The 27678-nt window shown below is 45.0% G+C and overlaps 2 protein-coding genes across 3 annotated transcripts in view; both read right to left on the bottom strand.

Moving 5' to 3' along the window:
- Positions 1 to 5041, bottom strand: part of LOC131397407 (leukocyte immunoglobulin-like receptor subfamily A member 6) — a 47508-nt gene extending 42467 nt beyond the window's left edge. Inside the window, exons 1-3 of one of the 2 annotated variants that reach the window (XM_058530254.1) lie at positions 4933 to 5041; positions 4383 to 4418; positions 3910 to 4194 (exon numbers count right to left, since the gene is read on the bottom strand). The gene's annotated coding sequence lies outside the window, so the exon portion shown is untranslated. Of the gene's footprint in view, positions 1 to 3909; positions 4195 to 4382; positions 4439 to 4932 lie in introns of those variants that run through there. The other variant, XM_058530253.1, reaches the window with a different exon arrangement.
- LOC131397404 (leukocyte immunoglobulin-like receptor subfamily B member 4) overlaps positions 1 to 26003 on the bottom strand; it is a 52260-nt gene extending 26257 nt beyond the window's left edge. Inside the window, 6 exon segments of the mRNA XM_058530249.1 lie at positions 1062 to 1112; positions 3463 to 3765; positions 24424 to 24726; positions 24873 to 25157; positions 25339 to 25374; positions 25891 to 26003. Of these exon segments, the coding sequence (XP_058386232.1) occupies positions 1062 to 1112; positions 3463 to 3765; positions 24424 to 24726; positions 24873 to 25157; positions 25339 to 25374; positions 25891 to 25906 (994 nt within the window). The 5' untranslated portion in view covers positions 25907 to 26003.
- Between the last annotated feature and the right edge of the window lie 1675 nt (positions 26004 to 27678).

Raw genomic sequence — 27678 nt, 5'->3', positions numbered from 1 at the left:
ACCTCATGGGCATGTGGGGATGTCAAACTGTGGCTTTACTTGTATTTCTTCCATGGACTTTTGAGTCAAGACCGTAGTAACAGGAGGAGAGGATACATCAAGGAGGGCAGAGACCGCTCAAGGAAGAGGAGAAATGGGATGTGTAGAAGCCCAGGACAGGTACACTGTGGGGCCTCCCTGGATAAGGCAGCTGACAGGTGTCAGTGAGATCCAGGGCCTTGAGGAACAAGTTCCTGGTCCCCAGGGGGCAGCTGGGAATGTGGGGCTCCAGGAGGAGGAGGGAGTGGGAAATCGCAACATGGAGGAGTCTGCTCAGATGTGGAAGGGAGGTCCAGATGCTGATATCACCAAAGGGAGAGGAGGGAACACTGAGGAAATGAGCTTCATGGAGCCTCTAAAATGGGCGGGAGGAGGAGGAAAAGGAAGAGGGAAGGTGAGGCTGGAGGGACATGGAACCTGTGTTAGAACCAGGGGAGAAGGGAGATCCAGGAAAGAGTGGGACACAGGCCATGATTGTGACAATCAGAAGTTGAGACAAACCCTCAGAAACAGGACACTGACCACCCCAGGGGAAGCCGGGATGCATCTCCACTGCACCCCATGTGCTCCCAAGAACAAGGTCTGGGCCCCTAAGGGCACCCGCCCTCGGGTGCACTGGAGACCCCACAGCCCATGACGGGCACTGGGTCTCCTTGGGCTCCTGTGTGAGCCTCATAGCTCTAGGGGATGTCCCTCCCGGAGCTCTGGGGTCTAATCTCTCTGGTGGGCTCCCTCCTGTATCCATCCCTGTGGTCCATGTTGGGAACTGCTGACCGTGCCAAGCTTCTGCCAGAATCACCACCAGGATCAGCAAGATGACACCGGCCAGCCCCATGCGGACAGAGTTCACCACCATGTAATTCGAGGAGGTGGCGGCTATAAGAAGAAGGACAGGGGCGTCACTGGCAGGTGGACAAGACCTATCCCAGCCCAGGACCACTGGGACAAGAGCTCCTGCCCCACTTGCTTCATGATCTGTCCCCGCCCAGCACTTCCCCTGGGCACACTCTCAGGTGACCTACCTGTCTGGGAACCCGCTTCTGTGGGCGGTGGGCTGACTTCATCGCAGGCTCCTAGGAGTCGGAAAGGGCTAATGAATGTCTGGGGCAGCCTCTCCCCCTTCTCAGCAACATTGTATCCTGAGCCCTCCTGAGACCCTCCCGTCATTGGGAATACCCAGACCTATGCCTACCTGATCTCTTCTATCTCTCCTCCACACACTAAGTTCCCTGGTCCACAACCCCAGGTGCCAATATTAGTCAACAAGAGGACTCGAGAGCAGGGCACAGCTGCAAAGTTCACACCTGCCTTTGATCAAACCTGCTCTGGGATCCGGGGGAGTTTCCCAACTCCTGATTCTCATACCCCAGGAGGGAACAGGCCTTCGGCTAAAGAGGATGCAAGGAGATTTCACTGTCCAGTGAGCATCCACCCTGCCCAGTGTGAGCAGCTGGACCCCTGCCCTCTCAGGGCAGGGGCCAGAGGCTGGGAGCACTGGCTTGACCAGTGTCTTCACCTGCTCCCAGCCCTGAGCTGGCTGACCTGGCTCTGGGTGAGGGGCTTGGACTTGCAGGGCCCCTGACCTCTGGACAAGAGGGTGGAGGAGCCTCTGCTCTAACTCCCTCACCCCAGCACCTGTGTTTCCTGGTTCATTCGTGCTTTCCCATTGCCTCCACTCATAGCTTCAGTTAGCAGCATCTGAGCATCTTGGGAGAGGACAAGGGAATGGGATAAGTCAGCATGGCCCTTTGAGTTTCCATCCCTAAGAGAAGAAGGATGATTCTGCTCACCCTTCCCTCAGAGACCTTCCTCCTTCCCAACCAGAGCATTCAGTGAAAGAGACCCTGGCAGCTTATAGGCTGGGGTGGGGTCTGTGCTAGCATCCCCAGCTCCAGTTGGTCCCTGGGACCCTACCTCCCATGGGGTTGCTGATTGTCAGAACTTCAGGATCTGGAGCTTCTGCTGAGACCTCAGTGGGCAGGCATCTGTGGAAGTCGCCTCCCTCTGTGGTCAGAGCCGTGAGCCTCACAGACATTGATAAAGCTGAGGTAGGACCAGGGCCACTATGTAAATGGGCTCCGAGAGGTGGGAGGATGGGAGGGGTCAGGAGAGGCCTCATGCTGGGCTCTCCTCCGCCTGGAAGTTTCCAGGCAAATACCAGAGGCAGAAGATGAATTAGGACTCCATTCACACAGATAGACAAACTGAGGATGGACCTGCCTCTTCCTGACCATTGGAGGGCCCATCCCACATGGAGGACTTTCACTTGTGGGGTCTCACCTAAGTCTCTTAGGAAACTTGTGAGAGAGCTGATAGGAGACACGTTCCACAGGCAATAAAACTGAAACTCAGAGAGGGAATGTGACTTGTCCACAGTCCCACAGCAGGGAAGTGACAAAGTAGGAATTTACGTCCTGTACAGCCTGACCTCGAAGACCTTGGTTATTTTTCTTTTCCTTCAATCAGACCAGGCTGAGACCACAGGGCTGATAGGAAAGTGCTCTGATTGTCACTGGTGTTATCGCTCTGCTCTTCCCTGCTGCCCCAACAACCCAACATTGCCCGCCCTTCAGTTCTGAAGACCTGGGACAGCATCTCTGAAGGTTCAGAACTGAGATGTCCTTTGATATATGACCCAGGCCTCTCCTCTAATGCACGTGGAGAAACCGAGGCCCAGATGGAAAAGGAGCCTTCCAAATCGCCATCTCAGGGAGCTGTGAGACAGCCCCCCTCCCACTAAATCCAGCCCACATGTGTTACATCAGGGATGGAGAGGTGAGAGGCAGAGGCTGCCATTCTCCAGAATTCAGCCAGGATGAGCCCACAGGCTGGCCACCAACATCTTCTGCCATGAACACCCCATCCTTCATCTCTGCAGCCTCCGAGCCTCTGGTGCCCTGTGGTCCCTCAAGCATCTTGGTCTGACTCCCAGCTCCCTTGGGAGACAAGCCCATACTGAGTATCTGAGGGGACATTAGATCCTCTGAGAGACTCTCAGAAATGCCCTGTGGTGGTCTGTGCTCCCTCTGATCAAAGGAGCCTCTGTGACACACCAACTGTCAGGTTTGGTCTACTGGGTGAGGCACTGGGGTCAACAGTGGGTCCTAGGAAATGTCAAGAGGAGAGTGAGAGACTCGAGGTTCCCCCAGAGACCCCGCTTCTGCTCACTCCCTTCTGCTTCATCTGCACTGTGGGCCCCAAAATCTGTCCCTCCACCAACCTGGAGAATTCCGGTGATGGGGATATTGGCAGGGGCAGGGGTGAGAGAGCCCTCTTGTCCGCCATTTCTCTGAGGATTGGACACCTCTGGATGACCCTCACCTGCAGCCAGCCCCTCATTCTCATTCTAGACTGTGGCTCTCCTGGGCAGGGCCATGAGCTGACCAGAGGGGCACAGAAAGGACAGGGGTGGGACTCCCTTACCTGAGACCAGAATCTCCAGTGGGTCACTGGCGTGTGACCACATCTGGGGTTTGTTCCTGTAACAACCATAGCATCTGAACGTCCATGTGTGGCTGGTGGTCATGGGGCCCACAGGGAACAGAGCCTGGAAATGGCCACTGGGGAGTCGCTGTGAGTCCAGGGTCCAGGAGGGCTTGTGTTCTCCTTCCTTAGTCAGAATAAACGTGCCAAATCCTTCCCATGAGCCACACTGGAGGGTCACATTCCCTGCTGAGGTCACCATAGGGCTCAACAGGGCTGAGAGGGTAGGTTTGCCATAGAATCCTAGGAGAGGAGGAGGCAGCGTGTTAAATGGGGCTCACACCTCCCTCATATCCCCCAGGGATGGACTGTGAGAGGGGGACATCCCTGAGAGCAGACCACCTTCCTAAGGGCAGGCCAGAGGTTGGGACCCCTGAGTCCTCTCACCTGTCACCACCAGCTCCAGGGGGTCACTGTGCTCTGACCAACCAGCAGGGCTGAGATAGTAACAGAAAAATTGCCCGGCAAATGGCTCTGCCATGTGTGGGATGGAGAACTTGGCCTTGTCCGTGGGATCCAGTGGATTGTCTTTGTCCCAGAGCTCTCGGTTTCCCCTCTTATGCAGATGGTACCTCTGGGCCTCTGGTGTCCCCTGACACCAGATGGTCACGGGCATCCCCTGGGGTATCACAGAGCCTGGCTCGGCCCAGATGGTGGGTTTGGTGAGGGTCTCTGGAAGGAAAACAGAGGCTGGGTCACAAGACATTCCCCACCCCGAGTTCCCCAGCTCTCACACCCAGGACACTCCCAGAGGCCCCCACCACTCAGACCAGAAATCTGTTCTCCATCTTCATCTGCCTGGGAAGGTCCCCTGTCCCCATTGAGGAAGTGGGACCTGGGACACCTGGAAAAAAACTCACCTGCCTGCACTGCGATCCTTGGGCTCACACTCAGCCCTGGAAGAGAATTCCCTGTGAGAGATTGTCCCTGAAGCCTGAGCAGAACCCTCCTCCCCATGAGCTTCCTGAGACCTGCCATCTCCTGAAAGACCAGGGCCTGACTCTAGGGTGGAGTCCCTATCAGATTAGGGATTCCCCTGCCCCTCCTCAAATCTCACCAAGGCAGACCAGGGTCGTGAGGGTGGGGGTCATGGCATCTCCGCCCTGTGGCCCTGGCCATGCAGATGGAGGAGACTACCGTGCTCGGCAGGACAGACAGACACACAGGATGTGGCCACTGAGACGTTGGTCTTCTCATAATGAAGTTGTCACGTCAGCAGCCCCACAGGAAGGGGAACTGCCTCTCCTCAAGAGCATGGCTCTCATTTCAAGGACAGAGCAGCAAATAGACCCGGAGATGCCCCTTGCAGATGAGGTTGACTCAGGGTACATCCTTCCCTTTCAGAGCCTCCCCCATGGGATTTCCTTGATCCTAAGCCCATCCATCAGCACACCCTTGTGGGGTCCTCACCATTGACAGTGGTCATCTAGGCCCTGGCATGCTTCAGGGAAGATGCAGGATCCCACTGCACTGCAGAGCTCAGATCAGCAGAGACACACACTCAACATCTAACTGTACAGATCAGGTCAAGGTCATTGTGACAATCAGCAAAAAGGAGAAATACAGGGAAATAAGGGAAGGAAACATCACTCCTCTCCTGACACTGGAGTGTGGGCTTTCTTTCTACCTCAGCCCTCTTCACGGACTTCTCTTTTCTCTTGCAACAGCGTCCACCACCATCTCTCTGGGAACAAACTTCTGAGTTATCCCTGCCTTCTCTATGCCCCTTGTTTCCCCAGGCAGAGTTCTCCTCCTCATCCTGGGGTCCTGACTATAAGCTTTAGGGGACATTTATTTGGGTTAGAGCTCCTATTTTGAAGAAAAAGATGACTTTTATTTAAATACTCATCCACCATCCATTGCTTGTGTACATTGGAAATAATTTCCTGTCCATGTCCTTGTCTGCTTCCTTGTTTAAATCATGCTATCATGAACCCCATTCCTCGGAGCAGTTGCAGGTGTCAGTAGTTCCCAGTTCACAAGAGGTGATCAATCACTGTGAATTTTCAGACCAGGTTAAGACATGAGGGGTGTGGGATATGAGACGATCATGATGTCAGACTCCACAGTCAAGGTGGATGTTTGTTGTGCGCATTGAAGAGCAAGAGCCCTCATCTGCCCTGAATACCAATAAATGCCACTTATAATAATTCTGAAATATGTAGAAATATTCATATATAGGAAAAGGAAATGAGATTTTCTAAAATAGACAGGAAAATACAAGAAAGAACAGAGAACAGAGCTGAGTAGCTGCCAGTGCCCGGGACCATCAAGGGGTCATAGAGTGGAGGTTTCCACCTATGTGGACGGGAGGTGGACCCCAGAGTCCTTACAGGAGGGAGAGGTCTGGGCTTCAGTGAAGCCTGCAAGCTGTGGCGCCCCCTACCTTGGGTTTGTGAACGAGCACAGGAACAAGTCTGCTAGCTGACCAGGCCCATGGTCAGCATTGAGTCACCTCCTCTATGTGTGTGTGAAACAGCTTCACTGCAGTTTTCTCTGACATGAGCGTCTGTCCCACATGTGAGCCTGAGGCCATCATTGGACCATCCCTGATTCACACGACCCTGAGCAGATGTTAATTTTCGGATACTGAATGCCATGGGACAGGAACAGCTGGAACAGTCCCCCATTGTCAGCCTGACTCCAGAACAGCCCTGGGAAAAGCCCTCTAGGATGATCACGTGTGTGAGGGGAGAGTGTCTAGTAAGAACAGACATCAAAGCATAATCCTAATAATGATAAACAGTTCTGTGAACAACAATCTTCTGATAATAGGGATTATCATATCTAAGGAAATAGAATCAACAGGAAAATATTAGAATGATTTAATATTAAGCATGTTTAAATATCTGAAAACGTAAAGGGGGATAATGAACTTTTGAGGCAATGATATGGATTTGCTACAGAAGAATAGGCAATATTGAAATGATTATGAAATTTTAGAGATGAGAAATCCAACAGAATTAACACATTCAAAATAATCATTCCATCAATGACAAGACATAGCTAAAGAGCCGTTAATGAAAGTGGAATACAGTATTGAGGAATTTTTCCAGAATGCGGTGTAGAGAGACCAGAAATGGAAATTCAAGTTACTCAGGGAATAGATTGAGGAGGGCCAACATCACATCTATTGTAAGTGTCGGAAGAAAATAGGGGAGAATGAGATCTAGTAACATCTCAAGAGATAAATAAATGAACATTTTACAGAGACGAAGAAAGATCAACTAAGTGATTGGGTGCATTATTGAAAAGTGACATGTGAATATTGACACTTCATGGCAAATTAAGAAAATGAAGATGCATTTGAGGGTGTAAGAGGACCTTTTCCAATGCCACCCCTCCCCCTACACGGCACAGTGTGGCCGGAATTAGCCAACATCAAAAGGGAGAGAAGTGAGAGAGTGCCGGGCTTCCCCAGCTCTGTACCATGTTGCTGGAGAAACCCATTTCTCTCAAGCAGCTCCCAGAGTACTGAAGCATGACCTCCATGACTGCAGGGAGAGAGGAGGTGGGGAAAGAGGCAGATAAGAAGATCAAAGAGCCTTAAAGGGATGCAGTTCCTTTTGACTGTGTTCAGGATTCCAGCAAGAAGCTGGTGCATGAGTCTCAGGGAGAACATCCCCTAAGGATGCCCCCATCTCCCCAAGTGTGAAACCCACATCTCACCACACACTGCAGCTGGCTCCTTGTGCATGCTCATAAAACAGGCCAGGGTCTGTGGCCAGACAGAAATCATAAACTTGAGCTGTAGCACCACTTTCTACAAAATGAACCAGAGGTTTCCAGCAGCCAGCCTGGTGGGTTTCAAGAATCAGAGAAAAAATATCTGCTTATGAATTTTGCCACAACAGGAAATTAGAAGTGTGGGCAGATGTATCCATACAAAGTTGGAGAAAGTATCAGATAGAAGCAGGACCAATGAAAAGTACCTACCACATGAAGTCAACTACAAAAGATTTGCAGAAGTCACTACTACTTTAAATGCAAATCAGCAATAAAAACTCCAAGGGACATGAAAAGGTAAAGAAAAATATATCACCAAACGATAACAATAATCCCCCATTAACTGAACTCAAAAGGCTCAGTATCTTGCAATGTAGCTGATGAAGATTTCAGAACAGTTATTTGGAGGAAGATCAATGAGCTACAAAAACACAGAAAGACAATTCAAAGAAATGAAGAAAACAATCCATGAATAAAAAGAGAAATCTAACAAAGAGATAGAAACCATAAAAAAGAATGAAACAGAAATTCTGGACTTGAAGAATTCAATTAATGACATGAAAAATGCACTAGAGAGCGGCAGAATAGATCAAACAGATGGTGGAATCAGTGCGCTACAGGATAGGAACTTTGAGAAAACCAGTCAGAGAAGAAGCAAGGAAAGAGAATGAAAAAGAGGGAAGAAAGCCTACATCATCTATGGGACACCATCAAAGGTACAAATAGAATAATTGCAATTACAGCAGGAGAACAGTGGTAGAAGGGGGCAGAAGCTTATGTAAAGAAGTGATAACTGAGAACTTCCCAAACCTGGAGACTTGGACATCCAAGTTCATGACTAATAAATAGCCCATTATCTCAATGCAAAATGACCTTCTCAAAGACACATTATAGTGAAACTGCCAAAAGTCAAAGACACAGAGAAAATCTTAAAAGCAACAAGATAAAGAAAAATTGTAACCTACAAAGGAACCGCCACTAGCCTATCAGTGGATTTCTCAGCAGAAATACTACAGGGCAGGAGAGAGCAGAAAAACATATTCAATGTGTCGAAAGAAAACAATTGCCAGCAAGAGTGATCTATCCAGCAACTTATCCTTCAGATATGAAGGAGAAATAAAGACTTTGGTCTACAGTTTTCTTTTTTTGTAGTGTCCTTATTTGGCTTTGGTACTAGGATAAATTGCCTCATAGAATGAGTTTGGAAGTGTTCCCTCCCCTTCAATTTTTTGAAAGAGTTTGAGAAGGGTTGTCATTAATTCTTCTTTGACTGTTTATAGAACTCACTAGTGAAGCCTTCTGTTCCTGGGCTTTTCAGTATTGGGAGGTTTTTGACTACTGATTCAATATCTTTAGTCAATATTGGTTAGTTCAGATTTTCTATTTCTCCCTGATTCAGTCTTGGTATATTGTATGTTTCTTGGGATTTATCCATATCTTCTACATTATCTAAATTATTGGCATATAATTGTTCATAGTAGTCTCTTATCCTATGTCTTTCTGTGGTATCAATCGTAATGCCTCCTCTTTCATTTCTGATTTTATTTATTTGAGTCTTTCTCTCTTTTTTTTCCTAGTTGTTCTAGCTAGAAGTTTGCCAAATTGTTTATCTTTTCAAATAACCAAATCTTAGTTTTGTTGATCTTTTCTATTGTTATTCTCATCTCTATTTCACTTATTTCCACTCTGAACTCTATTTTATTTATTCTGCAATTTTGAGGTTAGTTTGTTCTTTAGTTTCTTATTCCTCAAGTGTTAAAGATAGGTTTACTGGGTAAGTTGCAGCCCCAACCTTGCTAATAGTGAGAATTTTCAAATTGGCACTACTTTTTCCTCTCTCCTTCACTTCCAAAATATAAAATAAATAATTGGTCCACGCCAACTGCCAGCAATTTCTACAAAAAAATTTGTTGATTGGAGCTCTTTCTAATTTCTTAACATATGCATTTATCACTATAAACTTCTGTCTCAGAATTACTATTGTAGCCTGCCGTAAGTTTTGATATGCTTTCCATTTTTATTTTTTCAAATTTTTTTTATTTCTGTTATGATTTCTTCCTTGACCCACTGCTTCTTCAGGAGTGTGTTGTTTAGTTTACACATACTTACAAATTTTACAAATTTTCTCTTATTGTAGATTTTAGTTTCATATCATTGTTATCAGAAAAGATACTGAGTAAGATTTCAATTTTCTTAAATTTGCTAAGACTTGTATCCTATCATATGATCTATCCTGGAGAATGTTCTACGTGCACTTGAGAAGAATGTGTATTCTGCTGCTGCTGGATGGAATGTTCTATTAGGACACGTCTCTTAGATCCACTTGGTCCAATGTGGTTCAAGTCCATCATTTTCTTGTTGATTTTCTATCTGACTGATCTATCCATTGCTGAAAGTGGAGTTTTGAAATCCCTACTGTTATTGTATTGTTGCTTATTTCTCCCTTCAGATCTGTTAATATTTGCTTAATATATTTTGGTGCTCCAATGTTGGGTGCGTATTTATTTACAATTGTTATATTTTCTTGATGAATTGACCCCTTTAGCATTATATAAGGACCTTATTTGTCTCTTAATATTGTTTTGGTTGAAAGTCTATTTTGTCTGTTATAAATATAGCTACCCCTGCTATCTTTTGGCTTCCACTTCCGTGGAATATCTTTCCCTTCCCTTTACCCTGAGCCCATGTGTGTCCTTAAGGCTGAAGTGAGTCTCTTGTAGGCAGCATATATTTCTGTGGTTTTTTTTTTTTACCCATCCAGCCAGCTGTGCCTTTTTATCATTGTATTCAGTCCATTTACTTTGAGACTAATTATTGATACGCCTTACTAATGTCATATTGTTAATTGCTTTCTGGTTATTTTGTATTTCCGTTTTTTTCCACTCTCTTTCTACCTACCTTTTGATTTTTATTTTTGTGTGTGTGTGAGGAAGATCAGCCCTGAGCTAACATCCGATGCCCATCCTCCTCTTTTTGCTGAGGAAGACTGGCCCTGGGCTAACATCCATGCCCATCTTCCTCTACTTTGTATGGGTCGTCGCCACAGCATGGCTTGAAAGTGGTGCTTCGGGGCACGCCCAGGATCTGAACTGAGAATCCGGGGCTACTGAAACGAAGCATGTGAACTTTTAACTGCTGCACCACCAGGCCGGCCCCTCTACCTACCTTTTTAAACCGGTGATTTTCCATAGTGGTGTGCTCTCCTTCCTCCTTTTTAAAATCTTTTGTGAATCTACTCTATGTTTTTGCTTTGTCATTACCATGAGGCTTAAATAAAATATCTCATAGATTTAAAAAAGTCTGTTTTAAGGTGATAACAATGTATCTTCAATCACCTACAAAGGCTCTACTCGTTTACCACCTTTTGTATATTTTTTATACTTTTAACAAAATATGGTTAAGGAAGATTATTTATATTATTTTATTGATGACATATTGACTTAAACCTTGTGTAAATTTCAGGTGTACATTATTATATTTCAGGTTCTCTATAGACCTTATCGTGATCACCCCCAACACTCTAGCTTTCAACTCTCACCATACACGTGTGCCCCTTTACCCATTTTATTCTCCCTCCACCCCCTTCTTCTCTGGTAACCACTAATTTGTTCTCCTCATCTATATGTTTGTTTGTTGATGTTCCACATATGAGTGAAATCATATGTAATTTGTCTTTCTCTGACTTATTTCGCTAAGAATAACAACCTCAAGGTCCATCCATGTTTTTATGAATGGCACAATTTTGTCATTTTTATGGCTGAATAGTACTCCAGTGTGTGTACGCATGTATATACATATACATATATATGCCATATTTCTTTATCCATTCATCAGTAGATGGGCACTTGGGTTGCTTCCATGTCTTGGTTATTGTGAATAATGCTGCGATGAACATAAGGCTGCATAAATCTTTTTGAATTATTGACTTCCTGTTCTTTAGATAAATACCCAGTAGTGGAATAGCTAGATCATGTGCTATTTCTATTTTTAATTTTTGGAGAAATCTCCGTACTGTTTTCCATAATGACCACCTCAGTTTGCATTCCCACCAGCAATTCATGAGGGTTCCCTTTTCATCACTTCCTCTCCAAAACTTTTTATCTCTTTTCTTGTTAATTATAACCATTCTGACAGGTGTGAGGTGATATCTCCGTGTAGTTTTGATTTGCATTTCGCTGATCATTAGTGATGTTGAACGGTTTTTCATGTGCCTGTTGGTCATCTGTATATCTTCTTTGGAAAAATGTCTGTTTGGATCCTCTGCCAATTTTTTGATCAAGTTGTTTGTTTCTTTGTTGTTGAGTTTTATGAGTTCTTTATATATTTAGGAAATTAACCCCCTGTCAGATATATGATTTGTAAATATTTTCTCCCAGTTCGTGGGTTGCCTTTCCGTCTTGTTCATGGTTTCCTTTGACTTGCAGAAGCTTTTTAGTCTGATGTAGTCCCACTTGTTTATTTTTTCTTTGTTTCCCTTGCCTGAGGAGACATGGTATTCAAAGAGACCAATGTCAAAGAGTGTACTGCCTATATTTTCTTCTAGGAGTTTTATGGTTTCAAGTATTACATTCCCGTCTTTAATCCATTTTGAGTTCATTTTTGTGTATGGTATAAGATAATGGTCTACTTTCTTTTTTTGCATGTGGCTGTCCAGTTTTCCCAGCATCATTTATTTAAAAGACTTTCCTTTCTCCATTTTATGTTTTGGCTCCTTTGTTAAAGATTAGCTGCCCATAGATGTGTGGATTTATGTCTGGGCTCTCAAACCTGTTGCACTGATCTGTGTGTCTCTTTTTCTGCTAGTACCATGCCGTTTTGATTCCTATAGCTTTGTGATGTATTTTGAATTCAGGGAATGTGGTATGTCCAACTTTGTTCTTTTTTCTCAGGATTGCTTTGGCTATTCAGGGTCTTTGGTTGTTTCATATAAATTTTAGGATTCTTTTTTCTATTTCCATGAAGAATGTCATTGGGTTTCAGATTGGGATTGCATTGAATCTGTAGATTGCTTTAGGTAATATGGACATTTTAACTATGTTTATTCTTCCAATTCATGAACATGTAATATCTTTCCATTTATTAACATCTTGTTTGATTTGTTTCAATAATGTTTTATAGTTTTCAGCATATAGGTCTTTTACCTCCTTGGTTAAATTTATTCCTAGGTATTATATTCTTTCCGTTGTGATTGTCAATGGGATTGTTTTCTTGATTTCTCTTTCTACTAGTTCGTTATTAATTTACAGAAATGCAGCTGACTTTTGTTTGTTGATTTTGTACCCTGCAACTTTAGTGGATTCAGTGATTATTTCCAATTTTTTTTTGGTGGATTCTTAGACTTTTCTATATATAGTATCATGTTTTCTGAAAATAGTCACAGGTTTACTTCTTCCTTTCTAATTTGGATCTCTCTCATTTCTTTTTCTTGCCTCATTGTTCTGGCTAAAACTTCCAGTGCCATCTTGAATAAAAGTGGTGAAAGGGGGCATCCTTGTCTTTCTCCTGTTCTCAGAGGAATAGCTTTCAGTTTTTCACCATTGAGTATGATATTAGCTGTGGGTTTGTCATATACAGTTTTTATTATGTTGAGGTAATTTCCTTGTGAACCAATTTTATTCATTGCTTTTATCATAAATGGATGTTGGATGTTGTGAAATTTTTCTCTGCATCTATTGAGATGATCATGTGACTTTTTTTCTTCATTTTATTAAAGTGGCATATCACATTGATTGATTTGCAGATGCTGAACCATCCCTGCATCTCTGGAATAAATCTCACTTGTTTATGGTGTATGATATTTTAGTGTATTGTTGTATTCGATTTGCTAAATTTTTTTGAGTATTTTAGCATCTATGTTCTTCAGTAATATTGGCCTGTAATTTTCCATTTTTGTCTTGTCTTTGTCTATCTTTGGTATCGAGATAATGTTGGCTTCAAAAAATGAATTAGAAAGCATCACGTCCTCTTCAATTTTTCAGAATAGTTTGAGAAGACCAGGTATTAAATCTTCTTTGAATGTTTGGTAGAAATCACAGAGAAGCTGTCTGGTCTGGGATTTTTGCTTTTTGGAATGTTTTTTATTACTGTTTCAACATCTTTACTTGTGATTGGTCTATTCAGAATCTTTATTCCTTCTTGGTTCCAGTATGGGAGGTTACATGCTTCTAAAAATTTATCCATTTCTTCTAGGATATCAAATTTGTTTAAATATAGTTTTTCATAGTTTTCTCTTATAAGCCTTTGTATTTCCATTGTGTTCATTGTAATTTGTCCTCTTTCATTTCGGATTTTGTTATTGAGTCTTCTCTCTTTTTTTCATAGTGAGTCTGCCTAAGAGTTTGTCAATTTTGTTTATCTTCTCAAAGAATCAGATCTTAGTTTCATTGATCCTTTTTATTATGTTTTTAGTCTCCATTTCATTTATTCTGCCCTGAGTTTATTATTTCCTTCATTCTAGTGACTTTGGGCTTTGTTTGTTCTTCTTTTTCTAGTTCTTTTAGATATAGTGGAAGAATGTTTATTTGAGATTTTTCTTGTTAATTGAGGGAGGCCTGTATTGCCTTAAATTTCCCTCATAGTACTACTTTAGCTGCATTCCTTACCTTTTGGTATGTTGCGTTTTCATTTTTATTTGTCTCCAGGTATTTTTTCATTTCTCCTCTGATTTTTCCATTGATCCAATAATTATTCAGTAGCATGTTGTTTAGTCTCCATATATTTGTGACTTTCACAGCTTTCTTCTTGTAGTTGATTTCTAGTTTCACAGCATTGTGGTTGGAAAAGATGCTTGATATGACTTCAATCTTCTTAAATTTATTAAGGCTTGCCTTGTTTCCCAACATATGGTCTATCTTTGAGAATGTTCCATGTGCACTTGAGAAATGCATGTATTCTGCAATTTTTGGATAGACTGTTCTATCTACATCTATTAAATCCATCTGGTCTAGTGTTTCATTTCAGGCCACTGTTTTCTTGTTGACTTTCTACCCCTTCCATATTTTTAGGTCACAATTTATGTCTTTTTATGTTGTATATTTGTTAACAAATTATAGTAGCTTTAGATGTTTTTAACACTTCTTTCCTTACCTTTATGCTATGGTTAGGTGGTTAACATACCATCTTATTATAGAATTAGTGTTTTCAAATCTTAACTATATATTTTTCACCTTTGCAAGCGTGTTGTACACTTTTATATGTTTTTGTATCTCTGATTATTGTCATTTAATTTAAGCTTGAAGAACTCTGTCAGCATTTCTTGCAAGGCAGGTCTAGTGGTGATGAACTTTGCCAACTTTTATTCATCTGGGAAAATTCTTGTTTCTCCTTAACATCTGAAGAATAACTGTGTCAGATACAATATTCCTGGCTGGCAAATTTTTTTATACACTCTGAATATAGCATTCAACTTTTCCTGGCCTGTAGGGTTTCTGCTGAGAAATCTGCTGATAACCTACTGGGATTTCCCTTATAAGTTACCACCTTTCTCCCTAGCTGCCTGTAAGATTTTTTCTTTACCTTTGATTTGTGACAGATTCATTTTAATGTATCTTGGAAAAGGTCATTTTGCATTGAGATAATACGATCATCTATTAGCTTCATGAATTTGGATGTCCAAATATTTCTTCCACTTTGGGAAATTCTCAGCAATTATTTATTAGATAAATTTTCTTCCTCTTTTCTTCCCTCTCTTCTCCTTCTGGAAACCTGACTATTCTAAGATTTGGTCTGTTTATGAATTACCATAGATCACACAGGATTTATTTGCTCTTTTTTATTCTTTTATCTTTGTTCTCTGTTACTTTATTATTTCAAAATTCCTATGCCTTAATGCCCTTTTTCTCTCTTACAACTGCTCTTCTCTACTGCAGATTCTCTTGATTGCATTCTTCATCTCATTCAATCAATTCTTTATTTCCAGCATCTCTGTTTCATTCTTGTCATGATTTCTATATCTTTGGTAAAGAACTCATTTGTTCATGTATTTTTTTCCTGATATCATTGAATTGTCTTTCTGAATTACCTTGTAGCTAGTGAGAGTTTCCTCGAAGCAGCTATTTTGAATTCCTTATCAGATCAATCACAAAATTCTGTGCCTTTCAGCTCAGTTGCTAGAGAATTATTGACACCCTTTGGTGATGATATATTTCCTTGATTTTTTATGTTATTTATAGATTTCTGTTGCTGTTTTTGTATTTGAAGTAGCAGACACCTTAAATCTTTATTGGTTGCCTTTAGGTGGACTACTGCTCATTGGTGTTGCAATATCTGGGGTTTCCAACACTTTTGTGTGGATACACCTGCTCCTCTTGTTGCTGTCTCTTGTGGCAGAATTCTTAAGCTTTTATGTCTTCTATTGTTCTTAAAACTCACCGAGATGGCTGATACACACCTCTCTTTTTTTCCCAAAAAGCGGCTCTATGGCTCCAGTTTGTGTTTTCTCCCTTGCCCAAGATCCTGGTCTGCTTTTCTGAGAGCACTTTATTTCCAAGACCTGTTTTCATTGCTGCACTGGGCAGGTGCATGAATATCTCCCTGCAGTAGGGGGAAGGTGTGGGTTTACCACTCTGGGCATCTGAGTGCCTGCAAACCTGATGAAGAGATCCTTGGGAGGCTAATGGACAGACTTCCTTCTGCAGTCCTGAAGCATTCAGCAGGAACTAAGTCCCTTTAATGTCCTTTGACATTCTCATCTGCTTCTTTCTCAATCTCCTCCATCCCTCAAGTCATGGATGTCCTGCCTCAGAGCTCTGGGTGCTGCTAGAGAGGAAAAGGTTTTTTCTGCCAAAACCTGCACAACTGGTGTGTTGGACACTCACTCGCTGGCTTCCACTTCCTCCCCAGGAGAAGTTTTCACCCGTGGACAGCTTAGCCCTGTGCAGTGTCACCCTAGGGGGGATGCTCTGGTGGAGTTCCTCCCTCTCCACTGCGTCCAAACTCATATTCTTCCCTCTCTGATGACAAGCTGGAATCTCTCTTCAGGCAGGGTGGACGTATAATTTCTCTCTCAGCTGTGGATGCAGATGATATGATCTTATATTCACAAAACTCTAAAAACGCAAAGAAACTGTTGGAACTAATCAGCAAATTCAATAAAGATGCAGGACATAAAATCAACATACAGGGATCAGTTGCATTTCTATACAATAATAATGAGCCATCTGGAAAAGAAGTAAAGAAAACTATCCCATTCACAATAGCATCAAACAATGAAATATCTAGGAATCCTTTTAATCAAGGAAGTGAAAGATCTGTACAATGAAAACAACGAAACTGTTGAAAGAAATTGAAGAAGATGAAAATAAATGGAAAGATATCTTATGTTCATGACTGGAAAAATTAATATCATTAAAATGTGCATATTACACAACACTACTACAGTTTTGATGCCATCCCTACCAAAATTCCAATGGTATTCTCCACGGAGATAATAAAAAAAAAAAACCTAAAATTTGTGTGGAACCACAAAAGACCCCAAATGGCCAAAACAATGCTGAGAAAGAAGAAGAAAGCTGGAGGTATCATGCTTCTTGATTTCAAACTATACTAAAAGCGATAGTAGTGAAAACAGTGCAGTACTGGCACAAAAATAGACATATATGGAACAGAATAGAGAGCCCAAAATTAAACCCCTGCATATACTGTCAACTAATACTCAAGAAGTGTGCCAGAATATCTAATGGGGGAACGATAGTCTCTTCAACAAATGACATTGAGAAAACCAGAGGACTACATACAGAACAACAAAATTAGATCCCTATTAAACACCACTCACAAAAATTAAATCAAAGTGGATTAAAGACTTACACATAAAACCCAATACCATAAAACTCCTGGAAGAAATCATAAGGAAGAAGCTCCTTGACATTGGTCTTGGTAATGATTTTTTGGATGTGACACCAAAGCACACACGACAAAAGCAAAAATCAACAACTGGGACTCCATCAAACTTAAAAGCTTCTGCACAGCAAAAGAAACAATCAACAAAATGAAATGGCAACCTACAGAATGGGAGAAAAATTTTCAAACTATATGTCACATAAGAGATTAATATTTGAAATATATAAAGAAACCATACAATTCAATAACAAAAATAAAACAATCTGATTTAAAAATGGGCAGAGGAACTAAGTAGACATTTTTCCAAAGAAGAAATCCAAATGGCCAGCAAGCATATGAAAAGATGCTCAACGTCATTTATCATCAGGGAAATGCAAATCAAAACCACAGTATGGTACCACCTCACACCTGTTAGAATGGCTTTCATCAGGAAGACAAGAGACAACAGGTGCTGGCGAGGCTGTGGAGAAAAGGGAGCCCTTATACACTGTTGGTGGGAATGTAAATTGGTTCAGACACTAGAGAAAACAATATGGAGGTTCCTCAAAAAGTTAAAAATAGATCTACTGTACAAATCAGCAACCCTACTTCTGGATATATACCAAAAGAAAATGAAAACGGGATATCAAAAAGATATATACATTCTTCTGTTTATTGCAGCATTATTCACAATAGGCAAGATATGGAATTAACCTAAGTGCTTATCAATGGATAAAGATGTGGTACATATATACAATGGAAAATTATTAAACCACAAGAAAGGAGGACATTCTTCTATTTGCAACAACATGGATGGACTTTGAAGTGTTACCCTAATTGAAATAATTCAGACAAAGACAAGTTCTGCATGATATCACTTACATGTAGAATCGCAAAAAACCTAACTAATGAAAATAGAGACTAGAGAGAATAAAAGGGTTGTTACCAGGGGATGGGTGATAGAAGGAGAGGACAGATGTTGGTTTAGGGTACAAACTTACAATGAGTAGTAAATGAGCCCTAGAGATCTAATGTCCAGTATAGTGAATATAGACAACAATATTGTACTGTAATCATCAAATGTGCTAGGAGACTATAACTTTATTCCTATTACTAAAAATAAATGATAATTATGTTAAGTGATAGAGGTGCTAATTATTACAATGACAATCATATTACAATAAATAAATGTATCAAATTAACATGGTGTACACCTTGAATTTATACAAGGTTACATGTCAAATATATTTAAAAGGAAAAGAAACAAAGAAATGAAATTATTTTGGGGTATCTGTGGGACAAAGCAGCCATAAACACAATGAAGAGGATGTGTATGAGCTGCTGTGCCATGACTTCCAGAATATGCGGGGGAGTGGCTGGATGACGGCCCCCCAAAGATCCCACGTCCTAACCTCCAGAGCCTGTGAATAAAATTACTAACTGGCAAAAAGACTTGACAGATGTGACTGAATTAAGGACCCTGAGATGGAGAGATTTCCTTGGTTTCTCCAGGTGAGCCCTAATGTAAGCACAAGGGTTCTTGAAAGTGGAAGATGGAGCCAGGAGGGGAGGGTCAGAGAAGAGACGTGATGATGGAAATGGGGTCAGTGAGATGTGGTATGAGGACATTGCCCCCCATTGCCAGTTTTGAAGAGGGAGGAAGGCCCCTGAGCGGAAGAATGTGGGCAGACTCTAGATGCTGGAAAAGGTAAGGGAATGGATTCACCCTTGGAGACTCCGGAAAAGAACGCAGCCCTATTGACACCTTGAATTTAGCTCGATGGGACCTGTTTCAGACTTCCAAGTTATAGAACTGTAGGATGATGAATGCGCTGTTTTCAGCACTAAGTTAGTGGTAATTTGCCCCAGGAGCAATAGAAAACTAGAAACATGGAAAGCAAGAAGCAGAACAATATATGTGATGTGCTAACTTCTTTCTAAGAAAGTAGCTAAATACGATCATGTGTATGTTTACTTACTTTTCACTTATCATTTTTCATTCTGAAAAGCAGAAAGTATCAAAAATAGTTACCTCCAATATGTGGGGGCATAGGCTGAAGGGGATAGGACGAAGTGAGTCATCTCTAAATGTACCATTTTATGTAGCGTTAACTTTGAAACCTATAATTATCGTAGTTATTCCAAAACACATCATGAAATTACAAAAGATGGGAAAAGCACTCCCTAACACGTATATCAACAAATAAAAATAAACATAGGCTTATATCAAATTCACAACAGTCACAGGGTAAAGCAAGAAAAGTCAGGGTATTAATTTCTTAGGAATTGGGTGTTTAAATATAGGAGATACAAGTACTAGATAAAAAGGTAATAAACCCTGTAATGTTACATTAGGGTTGGAAATATCTGTGTGAGTTTACACTTTGCATCCTCCCTGAATATTAACTGGTCCATAAGGAAGAAAATCCCAGTAGCCTTGAGTTTATATAGCCCCCAGATCTTATTTCCTGAATATTGTTCCCAGCTAAAAGGAACCCAAGAACTCTTGGAGAAAATTTGGATTCCTGGTCCAGGGCAAGAGGAACACAAAAGGAGCTTGGGACCCCATTTTAATCTAGAGAGCAAGACAGAGCCCCAATAATGAGTGGAATCATCTCAAAAAGCACAGCGGGATGCTGAAAGAGTCTTCAGTGGCCGGGTTTGGGAAGTTGAGTGCCAAAAACTACAATGAGGACACTCCCTACTCTGAGTAGGATGCAGGGGGTCCCTGCAGGCAGCCCTCCTGCTGAGAGAACCCCCATCCCTCCCTGACACTGACACAGAGTCAGATGAGCAGAAGCATGGTTGGGCACAATTCCTGAGAGAAGAAGCCCTGAGTCAAAGCAACATGACCCTCCCCTCACCTTTCACTTGTCTGTGCTGAGAAAAGGGAAGGGGAAAAGGGAGAACGATCCTGCTCAGCCCTGCCTCACAAAGAAGATGCAGCGAGAGTGGGGCAGCTCATACTTCATCCTGCATCCCAGCCACACTGGGCTCCAAGCACGGAGGACAACCCACCCACCACGGCAGTGCCTCAAAGACGAAGCCCCATCCTCCAGACCCTGGGGATGAACGTGTGCCAGGCTGGGCTTCGGGACACTGGTGGTCAGAGGTTTGGGGTGAAATGTCAGGGGGTGAGTTCAGAGAGCTTACAAGGAGAGGTCTGCACCGGAATTAGTTTCCAGAAGTTTGGGGGCCTCCTGAGGCCAAGAGTGTCAAACCCACGTAAATGAGATTCCTCGTCCTGCTGAAACAAATTACCACAAATGTGGAGACTCACAACCACACAGATTTATTGTCTTACAGCTCTGGAGGTCAGAAGTCTGAAATGGGCCTCACAGGGCTAAAATCAAGGTGACCACAGGGCTGTGCTCCTTCCTGGAGACTTGAGGGGACAATCCATTCCCCTGCCTTTTCCAGCTTCCAGAGACGCCTGCATCCTTGACATGTGGCCACTTCCTCGTCTTCAATTCCAGCACTGAGTGGTTGAGTCCTTCTCAGTGCATCACTCTGACACTGATTATTCTGCTTCCCTCTTCCACATTTCAGGAGCCTTTTGATTATATTGGCTACTGTGAATAATGCTGCTGTGAACACGAGTGTGCAAATATCTGCTTAAGTCCCTGCTTTCATTTCTTTTGAGTATATACCCAGAAGTGAAATTGCTGGATCACATGGTAATTCTACTTAATTTGGGGTGAACTACCATACCATTTCCATGGTGTTTGCACTATTTTGCATTCCCACCAATACGGCACAAGAGTTCTCATTTCTCCACATCTTGGCAACACCTGTTATTTTCCTTTCTTTTGCAGTCATAGCCACCCCATAGCATGCAGCGATGTCTCGCTGTGGCTTTACTTGCATTTATTCACCTGGCTTTTGATCCAAAACCAGGGGAACAGGAGGAGAGGACAGATCAAGGAGGGCAGAGACCACTCCACAAAGAGGAGAAATGGGATATGCAGAGGCCCGGGGCAGGTGCACTGTGGGGCTGCCCTTGGAAGGAAGGTGACAGCTGTCAGTGAGAGCCAGGGCCTTGAGGGACAAGTTCCTGGTCCCCAGGGGGCAGCTGGGAATGTGGGGCTCCAGGAGAAGGAGCGGGTGGGAAATTGCAACGTGAAGGAGGCTGCTCAGATGTGGAAGGGAGGCCCAGATGCTGATATCACCAAAGGGAGGACCGGGATGCTGATATCAGCAAAGAGAGAGGAGGGAACGCTCAAGAAAAGAGCTTCATGGAGCCTCTGAGATGGTCAGGAGAAGAAGGAAAAAGAAGAGGGAGGGAGAGGCTGGAGGGACATGGAACCTGTGTTAGAAGCAAGAGAGTAGGGACAGCCAGGAAGGAGTGGGACAGAGGTCATGATTCTGACTAGAGAAATGGAGACAAACCCTCAGAGACTGGAGACTGACCACCCCAGGAGAGGCTGGGATGTGTCACCACTGCACACCATGTGCTCCCGAGAATGGAGTCTGTGTCCTCCGGGGCAGCCTCTCTTGGGTGCACTGCAGAGCCCACAGCCCATGGCGGGCACTGAGTCTCCTCGGGCTCCTATGTGAGCCTTAGAGCACTAGGGGATGTCCCTCCTGGGGCCCTGGGATCTAATCTTTCTGGTGGGCGCCGCTCCTGTCTCCATTCCTGTGGTCCATGTTCGGACCTGTGCTGACTATGCCAAGCTTCTGCCAGAATCACCTCCAGGATCAGCAAAATCACACCGACCAGGCCCATGTGGACAGAGTTCACCACGGTGTAATTCGAGCAGGTGGGGGCTGGAAGAAGAAGGACAGGGGTGTCACTGACAGGTGCATAAGACCCAGCCCAGCCCAGGACCACTGGGAAAGGAGCTCCTTCCCCAATTGCTCCAGGACCTTTACCCACCCAGCACTTCCCCTTTGCACACTCCCAGGTGATTTTCCTGTCTGGGAACCTGCTTCTGTGGGTGGGGGGCTGACTTCACCAGGGGCTCCCAGGAGTCAGAAAGGACTAAAGAATGTCTGGGGCAGCCTCTCCTCCTTCTCAGCTGACCTCACATCCTGAGCCCCCCCAAGACCTTCCCTTCATTGGGAATACCCAGACCCCTGCCTCCCTGATCTCTTCTGACCCTCCTCCATCCCAAGATCCCTGGGTCCACAACCCCCAGGTCCCACAGACAGTCAACAAGAGGACCTGCGAGCAGGGCACAGCTGGAAAGTTTACACCTGCCTTTGACTGAACCCTCTCAGGGATCTGGAGGAGTCTCCCCAATCCTGCTTCTCATACCCTGGAGGGAACAGACCTTCTGTTGAAGGAGGATGCAATGAGATTTCACTATCCAGTGAGTGTCCACCCGGCCCAGTGTGAGCAGCAGGACAACTGCCCCCTCAGTGCAGGGTCCAGAGGCCAGGACCCCTGGCTTGCCCACTGCCCTAACATGCTCCCAGCCCTGAACTGGCTGACGTGGCTCTGGGTGAGGGGCTGGGACTTGCAGGGACCCTGAGCTCCAGACAGGAGGGTGGAGCTACCTCTGCTCCACCCTCCTCACCCCAGCACCCGTGTTTCCTGGTTCACTCATGCTTTCCCATTCCCCCCAATTATAGCTTCAGACGCCAGCATCTGAGCATCTTGGGAGAGGACAAGGGAATGGGATGAAGTCACCATGGCTCCCTGTGTTTCCATCCCTAAGAGAGGAAGGATGATTCTGCTCACCCTTCCCTCAGCCACTCTCCTCCTTCCCAACATCTGAGGGTCCCAGAGGCCCAGAGCATTCCATGAAAGATACCCTGGGAGCTTATGGGCTGGGGTGGGGTCAGTGCTGGGATCCCCATTTCCAGTGGGTCCCTGGGAGCCGATATCCCATGGGGGTGCTGATTGTCAGAAGTCCAGGATCTGGAGGTCCTTCTGAGACCTCAGCGGACCGGCACCTGGGGAAGTAGCCTCCCTCTGTGGTCAGAGCCTTGAGCCTCACAGACAGTGAAAAAGCTGAGTTAGGTCAGGGCCACTATGTACCTGGGGAGAGAGGGGATAGGATGGGAGGTGTCTAGAGAGGCCTCACACTGGGCTCTCCTCCTCCTGGAAGTTTCCATGCAAACACCAGAGGTATAAGATGAATTAGGACTCCATTCTCCTAGATGGACAAACTGAGGGTGCATCTGCCATTTGCTGACACTGGAAGGGCCCATAGCACATGATGGACTTTCCCTTCTGGGGTCTAACCTAAGTCCCTTAGCAAACCTGTGAGGGAGCTGGTAGGACACACGTTTCATAGACAATGAAACTGAAACTCAGAGAGGGAATATGCCTTGTCCACAGTCCCAGAGCCAGGAAGTGACAGAGCAGAAATTTACATCCTGTCGAGCCTGACTTCCAAGGTCTCGGTTATTTTTGTTGGTTTGGACTTTTTCCTTCAATAAGACCAGGCTGAGACCACAGGGCTGATGGGAAAGTGCTCCATGGATCACAGGGGTTATTGCTATGCTCTTGCCTGCTGCCCCAACAACACATCATTGCCCTCCCTTCAGTTCTGCAGGCCGGGGACAGCATCCCTATAGGGTCAGAACTGAGATGTCCTTTGAGATATGAGCCAGGCCTCTCCTCTAATACACGTGGAAAAACAGAGGCCCAGATGGAAACGGAGCTGTCCAAAATCACCATCTCAGGGAGCTCTCAGAACCCCCACAGTGGATCCCACCCATATATGACAAATCAAGGATGGAGAGTTGAGGGGAAGAGGCTGCCATGCTCCCCACTTCAGCCTGGATCACCCCCCAGGCTGGGCAACCAACATCTCCTTCTGCCATGACCACCCCATCCTTCATCTGTCGAGTCTCAGAGCCCCTGGTGCCCTGAGGTCTGTCCAGCATCTCTGCCTGACTCCCAGATCCCCTGGGAGACAAGCTTGTTCTTGAATATCTGTGGGGGTGTTACATCCTCTGAGAGACTCTCAGACATGCCCTGGGGTGCTCTGTGCTCCCTCTGACACAGAATCCTCGGTGATTCACCAGCTGTCAAGGTGGGTGCAATAGGTGAACTGCTGGGGTCCACAGAGTGTCCTGGGAAAATGACAAGAGGAGGGTGAGAGGCTGGAGGTTCCCCCAGAGACCCCATCTCTACTCATACTCTTTTCCTTCATCTGCCAATGGCCCCCAAAGCTGTCTCTCCACACACCTGAAGAATTCTAGTAATGGGGACATGGGAAGGGGCAAGGGTGGGAGGGCCCCTCCAACCCTCCAGGGATGGAGGACCCTCCATTCCTCTGAGAGTTCGGCCTCTCTGTGTGACCTTCCCTTGGAGCCCCTCATTCTCATCATAAACTGGGGCTCTTCTGGGCAGGACTCTGAGCTGACCAGGGGGACACAGAGATGACAGGGCTAGGTCATACTCACCTGAGACCAGAATGTCCAGGGGGTCTCTGGTGAGTGACCACTCCTGGGGCTAGTTTCTGTAATAGCCATAGCATCTGAAGATCCACCTGTGGCTGGAAGTCAGTGGGCCCACAGAGAACAGGGTCTGGAAATGCCCATTTGGGTGTGGCTGTGAGTCCAGTGTCCAGGAAGGCTTGTGTTCTCCTTCCTTAGTCAGAATGAACCTGTCAAATCTCAGCCGTGATCCACACTGGAGGGTCACACTCCTTCCTGAGGTCACCACAGGGCTCGGCAGGGCTGAGAGGGAGGGTTTGCTGTAGACTCCTAGGAGAGGAGGGGACAGCGTGTTAAATGGGGTCACACCTTCCTCAAATATCCCAGGGCTGGGCTGTGAAAGGGAGACAGCCCTGAGAGCAGACTACCTTCCTGAGGGCAGAGTCAGAGGCTGGGACCCCTGAGTGTCCTCTCACCTGTCACCACCAGCTCCAGGGCATCACTGTGCTCTGACCAGCCAGTGGGGCTGTAATAGTAACAGTGCTATCTCCCTGCATACTGTCGTGTCACTTCTTGAATGGAGAACTTGGCCTTGTCCCTGGACTCCAGTGGGGGCAGTCTGTCCCAGGGCAATGCTCTTCCCTCTTTATCCAGATAATAATCCAGGGCCTCTAGGGTCCCCTGACACCAGATGGTCAAGGGCTTCCCCTGGGTGATCACAGAGCCTGGCTCAGCCCAGATGATGGGTTTGGGGATTGTCCCTGGAAGGATATCAGAGGCTGGGTCACAAGACATTCCCTACCCCCAGTTCCCCAGATCACAGCCCCAAGACCCTCCCAGACGTTTTCCATTCCTCAGCCAAGAACTGCTGTTCTCCATCCCCAGCTGCCCAGTGATGGCCCCTTCTCCCCCGTGAGAATGTGGGACCTGAGACAGACTCACCTGCCTGCATTGGGGTCCTGGAGCCCACACTCAGCCCTGGAAGAGATTTGCCTGTGAGACATTTGCCACTGAAGCCTGAGCAGGACCCCTCATCCCCAAGAGCCTCCTGATTCCTAGTTTCTCCTGACAGATCAGGGCCCGGCTGTGGGATGGGGTCGCTCTAAGACTATGGCTTCCCCTCCCCCTCCTCAGATCTCACCAAGGCAGAGCAGAGTCGTGAGGGTAGGGGTCATGACATCTCCTCCCTTTGGCCCCGGCGATGCCGATGGAGGAGACTACAGTGCCCGACAGGACAGACAGATACGCAGGATGTGGCCACTGGGAGGTTGGTCTTCTTGTAATGAGGTTGTCACATCAGCCACCCCACAGGAAGGAGAACTGCCTCTCCTCAAGATCCTGGCCATCGTTTCAAGGACAGAGCAGCAAATAGATCCAGAGACGCCCCTTCCACATGAGGTTGACCCAGGTCCCATCCTTCCCTCTCAGATCCTCTACCATGGGGTCTCCTTCATCCTCAGCCCGTCCATAAGCACATCCTTGTGGGGTCCTCACCATGGACAGTGGTCATCCAGGCCCTGGAGATGCTTCAGGGAAGACGCAGGATCCTGCCGCACTGCAGAGCTCAGATCAGCAGAGACACACACTCAACATCTCACTGTACAGTTCAAGTCGAGGTCATCGTGACAATAAAGCACAAAGGAGAAATACAGTGAAATAAGGGAAGGAAATGTCAGTCCTCTCCTACCCTTGGAGTGTGGGATTTCTTTCTATCACAGCCCCCTTCATGGACTTCTCTTTTTCCTTGAGCAGAGCCCACCCTCATCTTTCTGGAAGAAATCTCTGAGTCATTCCTGCCTCCTCAGACTCCTTGTTACTTGGGAAGAGCTCTCCTCCTCATCCTGGGGCCCTGTCTTCAGCTTTAGGGGACATTTATTTGGGCTAATGCTTCAATTCTGAAGAAAAAGATGACCTTTATTTAAATATTTGTCCATCTTTCACTGCCTGTATGACCTGGGTAATAATATCCCGTCTATTTCCTTGTCTGTTTCCTTTTTTAAATCGTGTTGTCATGAACTCCACTCCTCAAAGCAGTTGTAGGTGTCAGTAGTTCCCAGTTGATGACAGGGGATCAAGTACTGTTAATTTTTAGACCACGTTAAGACACGAGGGTTTTGGGATATGACTGGATCATGGTCTCGGACTCCACAGTCAAGGCAAACATTTGCTGTGTTCATTCAGAGCCCTTGTCTGCTCTGAACAGCAGTAAATGCTACTTACAATACTTCTGAAATATGTAGAAATATTCATATGCAGGAAGAGAAAAATGAAATTTTCTGAAATAGAAACCACAAGAACGAAAAGAGAACAGAGCTGAGTAGCTGCCAGTGCCCAGAACCATCACGGGTCACAGAGCAGAGGCTTCCACCTATGTGGACGGGAGAGGGAGCCCAGGGTCCTCACAGGAGGGAGGAGTCAGGGCTCCGGGGAAGGCTGGAAGCTGTGGTGCCCCTACCTTGTGTTTGTGAACCAGCACAGGAATATGTCTGCTCACTGACCAGGCACATGGTCAGCACTGAGTCACCTCCTCTACGTGTGTGTGAAACAGCTTCACTGCAGTTTTCTCTGACATGAGCGTCTGTCCCACATGTGAGCATGAGGCCATCGTTGAACCATCTCTGACTCACACAACCCTGAGCAGATGTTAAATTTGGGAGAGTGGATGCCCTGGGGCAGGAACAGCTGCAACAGTCCCCCCTTGTCAGCCTGACTCCCAGGACAGCCCTGGGAAAAACCTCTCTAGGATGATCACGTGAGTGAGGGGAGCGTGTCCAACAAGAATGGACATCAAAGCGTAATCCTAATAATGATAAACAGTGCTGTGAAGAACAATCTTCTGATAATAGGGATTATGATATCTAACGAAATAGAACCAATAGGAAAATATGAGACTAACTTAAACTTAAGCATGTTTAAAAATCTGAAAACATAAAGGAGGATATTGAACTTTTGAGGAAACTATATGGATTTGTTACAGAAGAATAGGCAATTATTGAAATTATTATGAAATTTTAGAGATGAGAAATCCAGCAGAACTAACACATTCAAAAAAACCATTCCATCAATGACAAGACACAGCTGAAGAGCCATTTATGAAAGTGAAATATGATATTGAGGAATTTTTCCAGAATGCGATGTAGAGAGACCAGAAATGGAAATTCAATATACTCAGGGAATAGAATGAGGAGGGCCAACATCACGTCTATTGTAAGTGTCAGAAGAAAAGAAGGGAGAATGAGATCTAGTAACAGCTCACAAGATAAAGAATTGAACATATTACAG

Source organism: Diceros bicornis, chromosome 34 (genome assembly GCF_020826845.1).
Source record: "Diceros bicornis minor isolate mBicDic1 chromosome 34, mDicBic1.mat.cur, whole genome shotgun sequence".
Lineage (NCBI taxonomy): Eukaryota > Metazoa > Chordata > Mammalia > Perissodactyla > Rhinocerotidae > Diceros > Diceros bicornis.
Note: the sequence above shows the minus strand (reverse complement) of the source record. Positions and strands in the feature narration are given on the sequence as shown.